The sequence below is a fragment of the Conger conger genome, chromosome 2, assembly GCF_963514075.1.
Source record: "Conger conger chromosome 2, fConCon1.1, whole genome shotgun sequence".
NCBI classification, from domain to species: domain Eukaryota; kingdom Metazoa; phylum Chordata; class Actinopteri; order Anguilliformes; family Congridae; genus Conger; species Conger conger.
Window position 1 is genome coordinate 48449264 of NC_083761.1, and position 20376 is coordinate 48469639.

The 20376-nt window shown below is 39.7% G+C and overlaps 1 protein-coding gene across 1 annotated transcript in view; it reads left to right on the top strand.

The window, feature by feature from the left end:
• Nucleotides 1-739: 739 nt before the first annotated feature.
• LOC133122989 (tumor necrosis factor receptor superfamily member 16-like) overlaps nucleotides 740-20376 on the top strand; it is a 48179-nt gene continuing 28542 nt past the window's right edge. The window contains exons 1-2 of the mRNA XM_061233321.1: nucleotides 740-1144; nucleotides 7969-8113. Coding sequence (XP_061089305.1) covers nucleotides 1109-1144; nucleotides 7969-8113 — 181 coding nt within the window. The 5' untranslated portion in view covers nucleotides 740-1108. The remainder of the gene's footprint in view (nucleotides 1145-7968; nucleotides 8114-20376) is intronic.

The window sequence follows — 20376 nt, forward strand, 5'->3', positions numbered from 1 at the left end:
TAATACAACTTTCAGAGAACAGTAGTACGCATTCACATTAATAATATCAAAATCACAATCAAAATACCAATCAGCGTAGCCACTCGTTGAGTTTTGAATGGACTTCAATGGGGAAATTTGCTTTCGGACACCAGGGGCTTACAAAACTGCAATGCCCCGAGTAAACACTGGAGCTTGCAAGCTTCTCAGAGAATGGCAAACCCTGAGCCGCGTTGTCTATAACACGCCTAAACTGCCCCCTTGTGGTAGATGTATGACACCTGAGGATGGGCGCAGACGTCCGAGCACCACCCAGATGAGAACGTTAATATAGTAATGCTCATTTGGCCTACAAGTTTCAGTAACAGCTATGGAAGAAGCTATTTTTACACGCATTACTTTATTACATCAATTTAGGATTTGTTATAAACCCCTGAAAATAAGTTAATATCGGCCTACCATTACTGTCGCAATGACCAACAACAAACCTAATTAGTGGAAAGGTACACGTCCCATTTATAAACCGTCCCACATCTTAGGCATTATTAGAGATAAAGCTGTGACATAATTTTAAAAGGAAAGTGTATGTATATGAGAGAGAGAGAGAGAGAGAGAGAGAGAGAGAGAGAGAGAGAGAGAGAGAGAGAGAGAGAGAGAGAGAGAGAGAGAGAGAGAGAGAAAATCAGCTATCGGTGTTGTGGTGTCGGGGACGCGTTATAAAGGGGAGTGACTCGTTCACGCGTGAGAGTAGTCTGGCGAACAAGCATTAGCTCAGTCGCACCACGCGTCTCCGTGCTGTGCACTGTGCACTCTGAGCAATACATCAACGCACAAACACAAGAAAAGCAACAACCTGCCGTTCCAGAGAACTCCCAAAGTCTGTTACCGAAGTGCATGGACTATATTCTTGATGCTGAAGATTCGGTGACACACCAGAGCAACTCAGGGAGGGAAGAAAAAACGCACGAGGATAAAAAAAGAATAATTTATATTTTGAACCCTGGATTTAATCAATGCGTACATTATACATACCCCCCAATATATGAATTATCTTGCGCTTTCGAATTTTTATAATTCGTCAACTGTTTAAAAAAACATAAACCACAACCAAAGTGACAAGACGCAGGATATGGGCACCGTGGCGTTAATTGCATTACTCGGAGCGGTGAGTATTACATAGTTAATTTCGCCATTTTATTTTTTCGTGTTAATATTTTGTTGGCTGCTCAAAAATAACTTTTCTATTTTACAATAGCCTCTAGAGTGTTGGTTATATTTGTGTGGCAGGGCAGGCAAGTGCGCTGACTCCGATACGTGATTGGAGTTAGGATACTGTCTTTCGCCCCCCTCAATTGGACCCTGTAATGTGTTTGTCGGCCACGGATACACCGGGAGAAAACTAATTCATCATGTTCGGTGTTTGCAAAGATTGCAAAATAATCTTTCGCAACACTGAAGCAAAATGGTTTTACAAGCGAGTGCTTATACTGAGATGTGTGAAATGTGTGACAATGTCAGCTGTTGTGCGTAGGAATAGGCTAATACTAATTGACTACTGATACTAATAATACTAATACTACATATAATAATAATAATAATAATAATAATAATAATAATAATAATCGTGCTGTTGGTGTCTAATTTTGCATAACGTTTATTACATATCCAAACGAAAACCAACAATAAACTAAAGCCATGTGGCATCAGGTGTCTTAAGTGCATAATCGGTAATGTAGGCTATTGCTTGTGGTATAATGATAAAGAGCCGGATTAGCGTCTGGCTATCACTGCAGGTAGGCTACATTCTGTCAATGATGTGGCTTTAAAGTTTGACAGATCGTCACTGGCTGGATGTGTCAAAAGTTCTCAGCTTTCTTGATATAACAAATAGCCTTGTAAATACTGAATTCATGAACACATCCTCAGCACGCCCTGCACCTCCACACGTTCTTTGGTCGCATGTGTCGCGTTTGGTTGCATGTATGACGTTATGAGCTCTCTCTCTCTCTCTCTCTCTCTCTCTCTCTCTCTCTCTCTCTCTCTCTCTCTCTCTCTCTCACACACACACACACACACTCACATACACGCACACCACACGTTTTCGGATATAGTAATGAGGTAAAGTAGGTTATAATTGCATTGATGTATTTCGCTATTATATTATTATATTAGGGGATAGCCTATGACTTTTGTTACACACTATTTAGGTAAATCAGGATAAAAGCATCCACTAAAACATTCATTCAGATTCATACCCAAGAATGCACATTTGAAACAGTAACGATAGTCGTCTGTTTTCTCCCTCTCGATTTTCATTGTCCTCAGCAGTGGTATAATGGTATATTTTCTGATCAGCCGAGATATTGTTTACAGTGGGGAGGTTACATTAGGCAAGCCTGTTATTGCCTGGAATCCTATGGCTTTAGAGGGGAGCTGTAAACACGCACATCAAGCTCAGGCTTTATTAGAATTACCGCGAGGAGTGAGGTGAGCTCTGTACTTGTAACACATGAATGGGTCCGCTTGAGCTGAATCCAGCCTCGGGCTTAATTTGTTCTCGTTGAAGTTATTGGGTTTAGATTTTGAACACCTACTTAGATCTACTAAAATCTAGAGTTAAATGTTTTTTTGTATCGCATTGGCATGAATTTGACGTTTGCTAGCCAATAATATCTATTGGAAGGGAAATTTACCGCAGGCATTAAATTAAATTCAGCATAATTCTGGATTACACTTATAAATTTGAGTTTAGGCTAGTGAAGTTGTATTGAAACATTTGCATACTCCCATGTAGCAGTTTGTTTGTTGCATAAAAGTTAATGCAATGTTGAATATGGTGCGTATACTTGGCTGTTACTGTTACCTGTAGAGGCAGACTCTGGCACTCTGGTTTTATGGAGGTATATAATCCAATAATAATCTGAATACAGTCACATTGCACATTGAAATAGGCTATGATATGACTGAATGGGGAAAATGAGCCAACATAAGGGGCTGTCCTGAGAGAAATGGGATGTCTGGTCATCCCAGCTGTAATGAGTCAATTATCACTAATCTTTGAGCAGTGAATTTTGCTCCAATAATGACCCCGCATTTCCCCAGTGTCATATAATCAGTCCACAGTCAAGGCTTGTGTTTTAAAGGTCGCAGTCAGTCTCCCCCAACAGATGTTTTTGTATCTTGTGACAGCTGTTCCTAACTTGGCAGGCACAAATTGGTGTTAACTACCTGCACCGTCACACAGTTGGATGCACCTAATATGCCTAAACATGTGATGATGTTAAAGAGAGATTTGTACATTGGAATAGTCAATTTGTCACATATAGAACAATTCCATTTTTGATAATGCCAATTGTTAAGTGCTGGAGTGTGTCAAAAGCGCTGACCTGAGACTGAGAAACCACACACACAAACCCTGGACAAGAACAGAATAATTTTTATTCTCAACATCTTTCCATTTACTTACCATGGTTATTCAAACTATTAATGATAAATAGCTGATTGTACCCAAGTTTATTCTATGAGAGCACATATTTTTGTAATATCACAGAATTGTGCAGCCTATCTTATTATTTGTTTATTTGAGCTGCTCTCTATAGCTTCTCTATGCCCAAATTTATAATCATATTATATTAACGTCAAGTTATATTAACGTCGTAAAAATCCATTCATCTGTGCTCGTCTTGTGGCGTCCGATTTTATTTTTAGTTTGAAATTGTTTTCATTATTTAAAATGTTTCAATTGATTTTATTACATTGAAATCTAACATTCACTCTACATTGTCTGCAGTGGCACAACGGAGGGAAGGCAACAATGTGAGACACAATTAAGAAAATGCTTTTAGATTTGACAATATATTATTATGGTATGCAGTTAATCATGCAAAATAACTGAGTCAGTTGAGGCCAATTATCAGTTTATCCTCTATATAAAACTACAGTACAAACAAGCGCACACATGCAAACATGCGTATACGCACACAGGGGCTGAAAGGGGCATTTATCAGGACGGACCCCTCCTGTGACACACTGCCAGACACAGAAAAAAAGGGTAATGTTTTAGGGGGGTTGATCTCTCAAAGACTTAACCAGTATTGACAGGTCAAGGGCAGGGAGTCAAATGTATCCGAGTGAAGCTAACTCCTAGGCTAACTCATGAAGTCTGTGCTTCATCTGTTTGGTGATAATGCGTGATGGCATCTTTTTGGGTCTGTGGCTTGGGGCTAGAGGTAAAACCACATGCTCTCTGAACAGCCTTGTGATCTGGCTTGATTCTTTCCTCTGCTTCAGGGCTTTCTGTTAAATAATAGAATTGAAGGGTAAAAATAGAGTTGGTTTCACTTTCAGACTAGTTTGTCAATGTGAAATCTCAAGCGCTGTGGGTTATTTACATCCTTACGTGACGCATACTTGAAACATACATTGATAAAAACCTTGATGGGAAAGGCAGGTTAGACCTGCCAAAGATGCCCGGGAGACGCCTCCCATAGGATTAATATGTACATGTCAGGGTTTTCCTACTAATTTTCCAGGCAGTATCGTTTTTCGGGCAGATTGCTGCCTTGGTTAATTGGTTTCCAGGTGCAGTCTAATTACTGACCAATTATCTGTTATTGGTAGGCGGGCTCTACCATATTTAAGACTCATTGTCCCTCTGCTCTGTGGAATGAAATGTTCATGACTTAAGTGACAAGAAATACTTCTACATTACTTTTTAAAATAATTTAAATTGCTGCCTCTAATTTCAGTTGTTTTAAGGTGCCCATCCATGTTCAGTTGTTTAGTAGTCATTTACAATGTTATTTGTTTCCAGTATAATGACAGAATGTAACTGTACATTTGATTATTTGCATTTCATTGAGATTAATAGAGGTGAATCAATATGTGTCCACTGCTCTAGCCTCTTCTCTTTCTCTTTATAGGTTCAATATTATTTATTCAGAGTTTCTCCTATCTGTCCAGATTTAACAATAGTGAATCTGAGGTTTAGGATCAGTTGCATTTCAATTCCGAAAATGAATTACATTACATTAATGACATTTGGCAGATGCTCTTATCCAGAGCGACGTACACTTGATTAGACTAAGCAGGAGACAATCCTCCCCTGGAGCAATGCAGGGTTAAGGGCCTCGCTCAAGGGCCCAACGGCTGTGCGGTTCTTATTGTGGCTACACCGGGGATCGAACCACCAACCTTGCGGGTCCCAGTCATGTACCTTAACCACAATGCTACAATAATTTCATAGATTATAAAATACACATTATGTTCTGTTCTTGAAATTCACTTCTGATACATGCTCTCAAAATATAGTCATGGCATGCCAGTAAAACACTTTTGAACTGAAGGACAGTACATAAGACTGAGAGTATTGTAATCTGCCTTCTTGGATTGGCAGAGTGTCTTAAAGTGTATTGTTCTCTTGCTTGTCTGTTGAGTGCTCTATGATATAGGAAGTTAGTGCTATACTGCCTTTTATGATCACTCTACTGTGGCATGTTTTGTCCATGAGGTTGCTTGCTACGGAGATGCATTGAATTAGTCAAAACAGCAATTCAGCAAATTCTTCCGCCATTAATATGATTAATTTTTTATTTTGATATCAGCAAAGGTTGTTAAAACATGTACCTGATAAAGTTAAATTGAGTAGAAACTGCACGTCCTCTTCTGCTTTAACTTTGCACTGGTAGTTTCATATATCCCATTGGGGTAGAGACATGAAACAGCCTAAAATTACCTAATACCCGGTTCAACAATTTTGAGTGCTTCCCTAGTCCTCGTGGCCACATTCTTTGGATATGTAAACATTGAGAGTAGCTCAACAAACCCAGGAAGTGCATGTTCAAGGGGAGGTTGTGTGTACCAGGGGCGACGTGAGGGGAATGCCGGCTATGATAATTAGGGGTCGGGCAATAGAGTAGAGGTGCTGCCAATTCCACCTGCTTGCTGACTCAAAAGACCCTGGGGGGACAATAGTTCAGTGGCATCATCTGCAGAGCCACATTCCAAGGAGTGGAGTTAAAACGAAGCACAGCTTGTTTCCATCAATCACAAGCCTTCACTCTCCACAGTGTTTTACAGTACACCGTGCTGCCTGCACTCGGTGCATTGGGCAACTTTCACCGGCATATGATGACAGGTTCCCGTGACACACCCCAGCTTCCCAAGAGCTTTGTCATCGGAAACTACCACAAAAGGTGGCGTGAGAATCGATATTAAAAGGCATAGGTAGAGAAAGTCAGTTCTCCAGTGGTCTTGCATGATGGTAAATTGCATCGAACATACACTCACTGAGCACTTTATTAGGTAGACCTGTACACAATTATTTGGCAGCAACTAAATGCCTAAAGGCATGCAGACACGGTCAAGAGGTTCAGCTGTTTTTCAGACCAAATGTCAGAATGGGGAAGAAATGTGATCTAAGTGTCTTTGACTGTGGAATGATTGTTGATGCCAGACGGAGTGGTTAGAATATCTCAGAAACTGCTTATCTCCTAGGATTCTCTAGAGTCTGTAGAGTTTCCTGAGAATGGTGCGAAAAACTAAAAATATCCAGTGAGCAGCAGTTCTGCGGGCAAAAGTACACCTTATTAATGATAGAGGTCAGTGGACAAGGGCCAGACAGGTCAAAGCTGACAGGAAGGTGTCAATAATGCAAATAACTACACAGTAAAACAGTGGTATACAGAAGAGCATCTCTGAACACTCTAAAGTGCATAGGCTACAGTAGACCAATCAATAAGCCAAGAAGTAATAAATACCTAATACCTAATGTGCTCACTGAGACAACAATTAGAAGAAAAATTAATAAATAGATAAAAATATGGTAACATGACGCTGTTTCAGACCCAGTGTCATAGGTTAGTGTCCAGCTCTGGTCAAAGAATAGTAGATTGATTGAACACTACTGCAGCCATCTTCAGCTCCTCCTTGTTTGAGTTTAGTTAAGTTTTCTCCTTAGCATATGAAACAGGTTTAATTGGATTCAGATCAAGATTTTAGCTTGAGAAAATCTCCTTTGTTGCTTTGTTGCATTGTCTTGTCTGTAGGATGAAGCACCATCCAATGAGTTTGGATGTATTGGCTTGCAGATGAGCAGATGAGCAATCCTTCTGCTCCTGTCAGTAGTTACTTCATCAATTAAGAGAAGTAAGGCTGTATCTATGGCAACCATACATGCCCAAACCATAACCACTTTTTTGGGCAGTTTATACTTGTCATCACTCTGTCAATCTTGGTCTCATCTGTCCACAAGACCTTTTTTCAGAACTGCTTTTAGGTACTTCTCAGAAAACTCATTTTGCCATTCTGAATTTGTGTCAAACCAGTGGTTTGATTTTGCAGAGTAGTCACTCATACATCCATGCCTCCCTCCTGAAGGGTGTTTCTGATCCATTGGACAGGTGTTCATCATTATTATGAGAATGAACTGCAGAGGTCTTCCTTGGCATACCAGGCTCTTTGCGATTACTGAGCTCACCAGTACCCTTTTTCTCCATAACGATGTTCCAGGCAGTTGATTTTGGTAAGCCTAAGGTTTAACCCATGTTTCTGACTGCCTTTTCTTATTTTTCAGCCTTATAATGTGATAATGAAAGTCAAGGAAGCTGAGAAGCCTATTATCAAGACTAGATGCTGAAAGCTCTCTGAGGACCTGCACTTGAACACACCTGACTAGCCATAAACACCTGTTAAGTCATTTGTCCCAAACATTATAGTTCCCTGAAATGGGGGACTATATGGTTAAACCAAAATATATAAAAGTACCCTTTCATAAATGTACCGAAAATATGCGTTTGTTCCAAAAATTATGGATCTTACTGTATGTCCATAATTGCTTATGCGCCACTGTGGTTGTGCATATTCTCACATTGTTGTGCATGCCTGTGCCTTTGTTTGTCTGTCAGTATGAACATTTGACTCCGGTGTATTGTGACTGCCTCACATTTTAATTGATGTAAAAGGTCTTCATGCCTCTCTCTGTGCTTGCAGCTGGTGGGGGCTCTGGGGGCCAAAGAGGACTGTAGTTCAGGGGCGTACACAACCAGCGGGGAGTGCTGTCAGCAGTGCCAGCCTGGGGAGGGGATGGTGCAGGAGTGTGGAGCTACCCAAACAGTCTGCGCCCAATGCCGGGACAGTGAGTACAACCCAGTGCCCTTCCTATCCCAATTACGCTACTTCCACAACATAAATATAAAAGAACACACTAAGATCACCTTTTGTAAATAGCCAGTTCTCTGTCCACCAAAGAATGCATCTGCATTCATTGCAGAAACCTGGCAATGACAAATAAATAGTCAAAAAAGGTACTTAACTCCTGTGGCTTGATCATTACCTTATGGCCACATGTATAATATGGTACCTAATACTAAGTGAGTTAGATTAAATCAGATCAATATGTTTGGCTCATGTTTAGTTACTGGATGTCAAAAAATATGGTGTGACAAAGTGCAAAACTCTGAGACTCTAGTGAATGCATGGGCTTATGATTGGAACCAGATCTGGTCAGCCAGATCACTTGTTGTTTTGACTCATCCATATCAAGCTTTGTTTTTTGAAGTTGTTTGATGCATAAAAGTACAACCTCCACCAGTTTTTATATTATGTCTCTCACACAATTGTCATGAAATATTGATCGAGTGAATGATCTGTGTAGCCTTCAGTCAAACAGATACATCCTCATAAATTATTTGTTATTTATGTATAACCCCCAACACTGTAGGCATCGTGGATTTGATCAAGAGTTAGAACCACTACCTGTGTTCTGTTGGTCTCTGATCTCTTAGACTTTCACACTCATTTACATAGACATGCACACCCATGTATGGGCTCACGGGCATACCAGCAGACAGAGACACACATGCACTCATATGCATGTATCAATGGGCACAGGTACTATACTATACTATACTATACTATACTATACTATACTATACTATACACTCAATGAGCACTTTACTAGTTATTTATTACACTTTTGTTTTTAGACTTAGCCTATTGACTTGTGTGTTCAGAGATTCTCCTTTGCATACCACTGTTGTAATGTTGTGGTTATTTGCGTTACTGTCACCTTCCTATCAGCTTTGACCAGTCTGGCCATTCTCCTCTGATGTCTCTCATTAACAAGGCGTTTCTGTCTGTTTGTTGATGTGAACATTAACTGAAGCATATGTACATGATTGTATGCATTGCACTGCTGCCACACAATTGGTTGTTTAGATAATCACATGAATAAGTAGGTGTAATAAAGTAAAAATGTTTCTAATAAAGTGCACAGTGAGTGTATAGACTGTGTATATATACAGTATGTATACGGCCATGCTATATATATATATACATATATATATATATATATATATATATATATATATATATATATATATATATATATAAATATATATAGCATGGCCAAGCTGGTCATGAAGCTGGTCTTGCTGGGTATGAGTTGGTCAAACCATGTCAAGCTGGGAACTGGTCAGAACCAGCTACTAACTGCTTGAAAATCTAGCTTAAGCTGAATTAGTGTTGAAATGCAGGCCTACTTGTCTGTATTGTGTTCCGATGTTTATTCAACTTTTGAGCTCCCAGCAATGTGGGAGCAAGTTGTTTATCTTCCATTGGTGAAACTTCCTTCTTTCTCAATTCATCTACTGTAGCTATATCTACTGTTATGTGGATGCGTAAGGCCTCATTGTTCATTCGTGCATGGCCTACCTCTTTGAATGCAGTATTTGAGGGTATAAACATGTACAAGCAGTGCATGCTGCTGGATTTCTCTCACAACAGCAGTTTCTATGATTGCTACCAATTAAGCATGACCGTTCCCTGATATAAAGTACTGTGCAGAAGTTACAGTCAGTCCCCTTTGGGCGCGATAGTGGAAATGTTAAGACTGATGGATATAAAGCCCAGAGACACCCTTTTCAATCTTCAAACCTGTGAATAGTGAGTGCATCGTTGTCTCTGTCTTGTCTGAGCCAGTAGGGCTATTTCTGATTTGAAGGAAACCCATTACCAGAGTGGCATGACTTGATGTTGAATGGGGAACCTACGAATGTCTAAAAGCAGTTCTGGACACAGCCACATATGCTGTATAATGGAATTGGCTGCTGCCTATTGGATGTCTGCCAAGACAATGTCTATAAAACCCTTATAGCCAATTGCATCTCTTAATCCCTTTTAGAGACTACAGTCATGTGAGAATATGTACACCCCATAGAAATTGTTCAGTTTTTCAACATATTTGGACAAGCCAACATTTGATCCTCTTTGATACCCTGCCTATAGGTAATATACGAATGCTTTCAAAAGTGGAAATATTTATAATTATTTACAAAATGAAAAGTCAGTGAACAGAAGAAAATGCTGTTTTGAAGGCAAAGGGTTGTCACACCAAATATTGATTTGATCTAGATTTTTCTTCTGTTCATTCACTTGCATGCATTTTGTTAATTGATAAAAAATAAACTATTAACATTTCTATTTTTGAAAGCATTCTTATTTTACAGCATTTTTTCACACCTGCCTAAAACCTTTGCATAGTACTGTATATATACTCAGTGCTCACTTTATTAGGTAAACTTGTACAACAGTCTCAAGAGTTAGCAGAGAATGGTGCAAAAAACAAAAAACCTCCAGTGAGCAGCAGTTCTGCAGGCAGAAACATGTTGTTAATGAGAGAGGTCAGAGGAAAAGGTCGAAGCTGACAGGAAGGTTACAGTAATGCAAATAGCCATGCATTATAACAGTGGTATGCAGAAGAGCATCTCTGAACATACAACACGTCAAATCTCAGTGGATAGGCTACAGCAGCTCAAGACTTAATAAGTCTAAACAATAAGTCTAATAAATACCTAATAAAGTGCTCGCTGACTGTATATGTTTTGTGCTAAGGGCATATAGTAAACCCGCATGAAATTGTTAAATTACACACGAAGCAAATTATTATATATATTAAGTTCAGTAGTTCAGTTGAGTCACGTTGAGTTCAGTAGTTGCCCTCTGGTAAGGGAGTGTGCTAGGTACTTCTCGTCAGAAGTGCAAGACCAGGGAGTTAAGCAATGCTTTTCAAAGAGAAAATCCAATCAATCATTTACATTAATTTGGAACAAAGTGGATTAAAGGGTGCCAATAGAAACCTCTCCTGTGTCATTCCTGTCACTGTGCTAATTGAGTGACTTTGTTTCACACTCTTTAAAGACTGCACTCTGACTGGAACAGCCATAGAAGAAAAAAGGAACAGGAAATGAGAATGTGGCTATAGTCAATATCACTACAGAAGCCTTAGGTTTCTGCAGTTACAGTCAGCCCCCTTTGGGCACGATAGTGGAAATGTTAAGACTGATGGATATAAAGGCCAGAGACACCCTTTTCAATCTTCAAGCCTGTGAATAGTAGGGATGTGTATCGTTAGGATTTTATTGATACCGATACCAATACCGATGCCGGTATTTATCGATACTCTTATTGATACCACGGAGTGTAATTTAGTGTATAAAATAAAGACATTACAAGATGGTAAAAGATTCAATCGTTTTTTATTACCACAAGGGGGGTAACACCAGCAACATCATTAAACAACTTACAGCACCTGCCTTTTAAGCCCTTAGCAAGTCAACATGTGCAGTGTGAGGTATGTCAAAAAAACGAGCAGGCAGCTCCATACAGCCTTAAAGGTAACTGTCAATGTGATAATGCTTCAACAGAACAGAAGCTTAACTTACGGTGTTAATGCTAACTTTAGACGCATTGTTTAGGCAGTCAAACATGCCGCACTCTTTCAGCTTTATGCTATGGGTAGACTGCAAGTGTTTCATAATGTTGCTGGTGTTACCCCCCTTTGACGCAACTACGTTCTTGCATATATTGCATTGAGCCGAGGATTCATTGAGTTTGATGAAGTGAGCCCATACCTTGGAGCGCTTAGCTCTTACGGCCGACATATTGACTACTAGAGAAGACAACGGGGCGCTGCGTCATAACCTGTCGACTGCGGCAGTGTCATAATTACGCGACGGTTTGGTAGACTCTTAAAAAATACCGAAAACCGTATCATTTGTCCAGAATCTTTAGCGGTACTCTGGTACCGACCAATTAGGAACCGGTACCAAAAAATACCGGCTCTCGGTACACATCCCTAGTAAATAGTGAGAGCATCTTTGTCTCTGTCTCTATTTTTGATTTGGAGGAAGCCCATTACCAGAGTTGCGTGAACATTTGATACTCTTTGATACCCTGCCTATAGGTAATATACTTTAAAGGTGATATACTTTTACAAAAACATCAATAGTTTTTTCTGTGGAAAAAATAAGCAAACCCTTGGCCTTAGAAGCATTTGGACGTAGAAGTATTGCTCCTTTTAGCAGAAATTATAACTTTTAGGCGTTTTGCATAATTGTCCTCCAGTCTCTTGACATTGTCTCGTTGAAATTTTCTTCCATGCAAAATTCCTTCAGTTGCAAGATGTTTGAGCGTTTTCTTGCATGTACTGCCCATTTCAAATCCCCCCACAAGATTTCAATGGTATTCAAATCTGGGCTTTGGCTAGGCCATTCCATAACCCTCCATGGCTTCTTTTTGAGCCATTCCTTGGTGCATTTGCTAGTGTGCTTAGGATCATTATCCTGTTGAAAGGTCCACTTCCGGTTCAACTGCAACTTTCGGACAGATAGCCTCACTCTTTGATATGATGCAGAATTTGGTTTGCGCCAAACATGTCTACTGTGTCTGTGGCCAAACAACTCTATTTTTGATTTGTCTGTCCAGAGCACATTATTCCAAAAGGCCTGGTCTTTGCCTATATGTCTTGCTTTAATGTTCTTTTTTGATAGCAAAGGCTTTTTCCTGGCACACCTCCCATGCAGGTCCAATCTCATTTTCATGTGCACTTTGACACCGACAGTTGCAAGAGTTACCTGCGGATCCTGTGAAGAAATGTGGGGGTTCTTGGAGACTTATTTTTGCATCAAACAGTCTGCTCTTGGGCTGAAATTGCTGGGGCGGCCAGTCATGGAGAAATTGGCAGTCGTTTGAAATCTACACCACTTACAGTGCAATGATTTATTTCAAATAATTTGGATATCTTTTTAAATCCCTTGCCAGACTCATAGGCATCCACATTTTCTTCTGAAGGCATAAGAGAGCTCTTTAGATCTTGGCATGATGACATCACGCAATTCATAGCAAAGAGAACAGCAGACCCTAGATGCCAGATTTAAATAAGACAGTTCCACCTGCACTCCCTAAGGAGGTTCTTATCATTGGCACCTAATCTGGAACACCTGATTTTTTATGGATTTGAAGGTGTGATAAATGGAGGGGTTCACTTACTATGATTTGGAAATCGGAACATATGTTAATATTGATCCTATACTATTGTATTTACGTGACCTCTGGAAAGCCAGCATTAACATTTTGTTAACAGTATGTGGTTGCATTAACTTGGGTTATCTGTGTATGAACTGAGTTAGCTTTATATGTTCTCACAGGCACACATATATATATATATATATAATATTCATAAAATATAATATGCATCTTCTTTGTGCATAACAGGGAAAAAGGCCCACAAACCGACACCTTCAGCAGTGTGGCTTGTAAGTCAACTGACTGTGGTTAACTTAAGCCATGTTTAGATTGGTTACTTGTTTAAGAAAGAGAACTGTTTGTACAGTCACAGTTAAACATTGCTTTCTGATTGGTAAAAGAGGCTGGTATATGACAGATTGAATAAAAGGTTACTGTCAATGTGGCGGCAAGAGATACACTGTGCAAAAGTGTTATGCAGTGGATTAAATACATTTCCACCACCGAGTAGGTCACTTTACAAGCAAGAGTCTGGTTTCATTCCAAGAAATTCCCTGCTTTGATAGTCACCATTCGGTGCATCCTTTATTTTATTCTGTATGTCCTTAGGAGGGACACAACACTGATGAATAGGTATTCTGTACTTCAGACAAATGATCCGGTGCCGTGTAGGGCATTTTCCTGATAGATTCGTCTTGTCTGACCTGATATTATCAACTAATTGAAATAATTGGTTTTGGCTATATAAATTATGCTCAGATTATAGCATACATTTCCACTGAGACACAACACTACAATAACTCATTGACATTGCTTCCATTACTTGCATTAGTAGCTTCTTCCAATTTTATGTGGATAACCCATTAATCATAAAATGTAAAAAATGTAATGATGTCATGAATTACTGCGCTCAAAAGGTTCCCTAGTACAATAAAATTGTTTTTTGATCTGACAATGACAGCCCTCTGACAACTAATTTTGTAGGCATGATTATCCATCAAAAGGCCTCACAAGGCCTCAAAATGCATGACTGACTGTGGATGAAGACAACTCACACAGGTTCTGCTTCTCTGTGTTTCATGCTCTCCTATAGCAACAGTGCTACCCATCATCTTGCAGCTGCACAGCACCATGATCATCTTGTGGGGTCTGAATGCTTCTCCAGCATATTCTGGTTTGCACTGAATTTTGATAAAATGGACAACATTTTAGGGCACGTATGTAAGTGCTTGTAATACATGTTAGAGATCAGATTTTTGCACACTATTTTAATTTGTTGTTACAATGTTTGCACTTGTTAAGAAAAGTATATTGCTTATATTATAACTGTATTTGCCCTTACCAGCATAATTTAATAGGGGGTCTTTGTATATCAGTCTGAGGGCAATGGACAGGCAGTTCTGGTTTAATGATATGCCAACACAGAATTGTGTGGATTGAAAGTTAATTCACTGACCCTGACAGACGAAATCCTGCTTATTCTAGACAGCAATGACCCGTATCAATTGTCCACTTCTGGGAGTGTTGTGAAATGAACATGATTCCCATCTTCACATGCATTCTTGTAACTGCCTGACCTCCTCTATTTTCAGTAATGTTTCCTTAACCTCTCTGTGGATTCCCTGGGCTGGGGGGAGAATACAGGGACAGGATATGAATAAGAGAGACAGTAGAGTGAAATTACTTGCATATTAAGAGATAAGAGAAGAAAAGTAGGCGACAACTAGACGTAGACATTTTTAGTCAACACAGTACTGTTGCAGAAAATAATTGCAGATCGGCTAAAGGATTTCGGCCTGTGAATATGGATGATCCTGTTTTCAAAGATTTCAAAAATTTATGTGAGACTTAGGGAGGTGGGAATCACAGTGTGGCTTTACTGTTTGGGCTGTGTCCATTCCCATGTCTGGCTGGATGTGGTGGAGAGCCTGGCGTATGGCCATATGCTCCTCCACAGTAGATCTAGAAAGCTTTCTTTATGCCAGAGCAGCTTCAACAATAACTGCCTGACCAATGCTAAGACAGGAACCTCTGCTGAGGCTGGCTTAACTGGTCAGCCAAAAGATAAGTATTTGAGTGAATTGATTTCTCATCTTGACTCACAATCAAACAGTGTCAGTACTGTCTTGCTGTACTTGTCTAGACTACAAAAACAAAGCACAACATTCACTGCAAAACAATGCCAAGCCCAGAAATAAGAACCAGACCTCTCCTGACAGTTTCTGGTTCGAAAGTATCAAGTATGTCAGCAGAACAAACTTTTCGGAATTTGAATCCAGGAAATGATTTGCTCAAAGGGTTGTCCGGTTGAGGACCATGACTTTATACACGCGCTGTTGTCTCCTACTCATACATACTGGTGTAAAATCCAGCCATGACCAGCTTGAAATGACCCGCTACCAGCTGTTTCTAAACCTAACTTGAGCTGTTTTTTTTCCTGCAGGGATCTTACTCTTCACTTTCAAAACCCATACAAACCCCAACCCATATGTGATAAAAGATTAAGCTGATTGAGAGCATTAATCTTCGCTATATTTTTAAATAAATGGTAAGCAGTTTGCAGAAAGATTCTGGACACAGATTGGACCACAGTAAAGACAGTTCCAGCCACAGAAAGGGATTTGTAGATATGTTGGTTGAGATTTGGCTGACAAGATGGTGAAAGGCATGTGTGGTGTAGTCTTTAGGACAAACACTAATCTTGGCATTTCCTGCCAGACAGACGAGCTGTAACGAATCCAGCAGGTAGCACTGCAGAAGGATTCAGTATTCTTATTTTAAAAACCAAAACTCTATTATCATTTTTCATTTTCATTGGAACTAATTCTACAAATCTTCAGGAAGGAAATTCTTTTTCTTTGTGAAACTTGGCAGCAGCAATCTGCCGTTGATATTTTGACAATAACAGACTTCACAGCTGAAAAAATATCATTTTTCTCATCCAGTCCTTTCTATATCAAATAAAAGGCAGACCAGCTCCCTGAGAATCATAAAGCCTGATTATATGTGTAGAACTGGAACAGAGAGATCAAGAGTTCATACATGCATAGACTAATCCTCTGTATATGAGGAAAACTGCAAAGGAAGCCAATCACATGACCTTGCATTAAATGGAACCACTATGGAAACATTATCAAGGGCACATATAATTATCACCAGAACACTCTTTTGGTTAATAATAATCATATTAATTTCTTGAACAGATGCTCTAAATCTGTGAGTCTCAAAGGAGCACTCAGGCATTTCACAAAATCCGTATGTTCAAAAACAAAATAGCGGGAAGGTCATGGGGTCATATTGCCCCTAAAAACAAACAGGCCCTGAAAGTTCATATACAAAAACATAGCAGATAATAGAATGAAATTAAATTAGGAATTATTTACCTCTGACTTCCCTTTAGACTGATAGAAATTCGACCATTGGCTGGAAGTAGAGACAAACCGGTCAGAGGACTGTCACGCCAGCCATCAGTGGATCAGATTTCCATTCAGAGCACATTCAAACCGATACCAGGACTGCATCATAGCACTGGAGACAGGGCCAGCAGCGCTAAGACCACGCTGCCACAGATTCTGGGTGAATCAACCATTCTGAAACCAGGAGCTGTGGCACTGAAGCATGGCAGAAGAGTGTTTTCCTTTAAAATACATCCTAGGAAGACTTACACGAAGAAAGAGTGACTTCAGTGACTCGAGAAGTGATGGAGAATTAATTAACGGTGTACTGAAAAATTAATGGAATGGAGAGACCTGTGGAAACAAAACAGAAATTTATCACACAATGAGAGTACAGCAATGTCCGGGGACATTCAATAACCAGAACTCACCAGGATCCTATGCCTTCATGCTATAGGTTTCCCATACACTCAGCATCAAGCTAGTCCTGTCATTGAGCTACAAAAAAACAATATATTGGAGGAGACCTTATCTTCTGTTGAAAGCACTCTGCTATAATGTACTGATCATAAAAAAGAGCAACCGCAGACATGGGTGAACTTTATTAATGTATTGACATGCATTATTGATGGATGGCATTATGGTAATGGACTTGAGAGAAATGCTGGAGGTTGCTTGTCAGGGGAGGCATGGTGAAAAGGCTGAGTGGACATATTTCCAAAGCAGAAAATGCACTTGCTCACACAACCCCACCCCATCCCTAAACTAGTCACAGTCATCATGATGGTCCTATTAGACAGATCGAGTGGCGTGCACCATGGGAGTGAGAGACATGTTATTTTGCTTCCAGGTTCGTAATGTCCTAGTATATACCTTCTCCCTGGCTCGCCATGTGGGACTGGAATATCTCAGTGCACATGGCCATGTTGAGACATGTCTATGTGACACTCCAAAGGAAGCTTTAATAGGCGAGCTAAGGCAGCGTACAGTCTTGTACACAGAGAATTCGTTAGAATGAGTAAAAATTAGATTTGGTCCATGAATTGCATTTGATAGGAGACAGATTAGTATCCTTTAGGTCATAGACTCCAGGGGCTTGTTTCATGAAAATTGTGACATGCAAGCTGAGATCTGCAAAATTTGATAGATTTCTTCTGCCCGTGTTGGGAGTGTTCAACATAGAAATCGCAATTGCAAACTGGAAAAGCATGTCACAAAGTGGGTTCATGTAGGCAATCAGTAAATCAGCTATCGTTCTCATCCACCTGCCTCACTTCTGCGTTTGTGCACTGTTGGACACACATGGATTTCAACATTGTAGTGCTCCTCTGCTCTATGGGCTGTGGGTCAGCAGCCAAGGGACTTGCAATCAGATTAAATTGATTGGAATTATACATTGTAATATAAAAATGTAATTTTAATTATTTATTTCATTTGAATAATTAGGTCTCCCCAATAGACATAATATAGCATGATATGCTTCGCATATGACTTCATGGACTTCATGATGTTCATGGAGTGGTCCCATTTTGTATACACAAAAGTGTATTCCTTATCAGTTGCTGCCCTGATGGGAATTTGCTAGCTATCAATTTGACAAAGGACTTCAAACAGTGAATAAACTTTCACTTGCCACCTATGTTGTGAGGTTTGGGAAAATGAATGAAATCAGTATTTACAATGTGTAGAGCAGTCATCACTTAACAGACACATCTAAATGCAGATGCTTTGCATATTCCATGGCATTGTCCGACAGCCCTGGGAAAGCTGCCTTTTGCAAGGAAGCACAGAGCTGTCAACCTTACAAAAAAGGTTTTATACCTTAAGTACACTTTTTCAGAACTAAATCCTAGGTTATGTAATAGTGTAGCTAAAGTGTTTAAGTGTTTAATTTAGTTCCATCAAATTTCCACCATCAAGGCACCGACTGAGAACGAACACTCTTTTGTGTAGAGAAGGGTAGGCTTCCACTCTGTAAACATTGCCATTTGCCAGTTGTACGTAACGGGAGTTACAGAGTAGCCTAGGCTATTATCTACTGTGGTTAATCTGGGAACACGCTACATTTGGGGTACTGTAACTGTGATTTGTGTTACCACTTTGTGTTACCACTTTTGCAAGTAGCAAAATGTCTAACGTTACTATAAAGTGTAGGCTATAAGGTGCACCAGGGAGATGTAATAGTTCAAATAAAAAAAATAATTAAAATGACATTTTTATTTTATGTAGGTCTATAATTCTAATTTCATCTGACTTCAAAAAAAATTTTTTCCATCTCTCGGATGCCCATGGCCAACCCACATAAAGCTTAATGTTGCTGTGCACAAAATGAAAATGAGGCAGGCAGATGTAAATGATAGCCGATTTACTGAGTGCCAGCGACCTGTGTGCAATTGTGATTTATACATGAAACGCTCCAAAAAAAGCAGGGGAAATCTTTCGCATCTTGCAGATCTCAGCTCGCACTTCACAAATTTCATGAAACTAGCCCCTGGTTGGCATCTTCTGAATGTAATGTCCATAGGCGCCTACTCCATAGGGAAAAAGAGGCTCTTGCCCTCAACCTTCTGATGCTGTACAGAAGGCACTTTTTCATGGAAAACTCTGATTCTGGGCCACTATAACTGAGAATATAATCTTATTAATACCATCATTCCTTAAAAGGAAATAAAGAAACCGTTCTCACACTCAGAAATGAACTGGAAACAAAGGGCATAAAATGGCCATATAATATTGTTTAATTATCCGGGACCCTCCATGTGTCATAACATTAAGTTTTATTTAAGGGAAATGTTGAACAGGAAAAAATTATTCCTCCACCCTCTTCCAACCAATGAGAATGTAAGGTAGCAGTAGGCCTAACAATTTCATTTTATTAGTCAAACCCACAACCACAAAACTGGTTTAGGACTTTTGGCAGTGTTTTTGGAAAATTGTAGAGAAGTTTTAGCAAGATCATGGAGTGTGAGTGCGTGTGAATGGCCTACATGGTCTCCAAATGAGAGAACAGCAAATGTATGTGAGAGCAGAATATATTTGAGAGTGCGTGCACAGTTCTGTGCAAGAGCAGGCTTAATATGAGGGGGTATTTATTTCTGCATGAGAGAAGAATAATTGTGCTCTGACATTTAATTACTCTGCTCTTGATAACTGGCAGTAAACCGACACCATAGTGGTGTCCGGTGTGACATTCCCACCACGTATTCAAATTGATGACTCACAAACAAAATGTTGCGGGACAAATGCAAAAGAGCATGCACGTAAAATCAGAGACCACCAGGACCTCTGCTAACATCTGAAGAAGAAGACTACAGTAGAGAAGTGCCAGAGGTGGAAAGATATCAGCAAAACGTTTCTTGCATTTACAGAGCAGTGGGAAGAAAACAGTGAATGGGAGCATATGTACTTGCACAGTCTAAAATCAGTACCTTGCGCAACTTCTGCCTTTTTTTTACTTTTACAGAGTGTGGATAAAAAATCATTTGCATATCTACTTTGTAGGCTACACAGTGTGACATTGTTACCTAACCTTACTGTACTGTTACTGTAGCTCCCTTATTTGTTGTGGTTGGTGAAATGCTATCATGTGTTCACACTTTGTCTTTAAAATTATGTTTCATATGCTGCAAAATATAGCTTTTTTGGATAACATTGCTGACACATGTAGCTTCATTTCAATAGGAACTCTGGAATTCGGAGT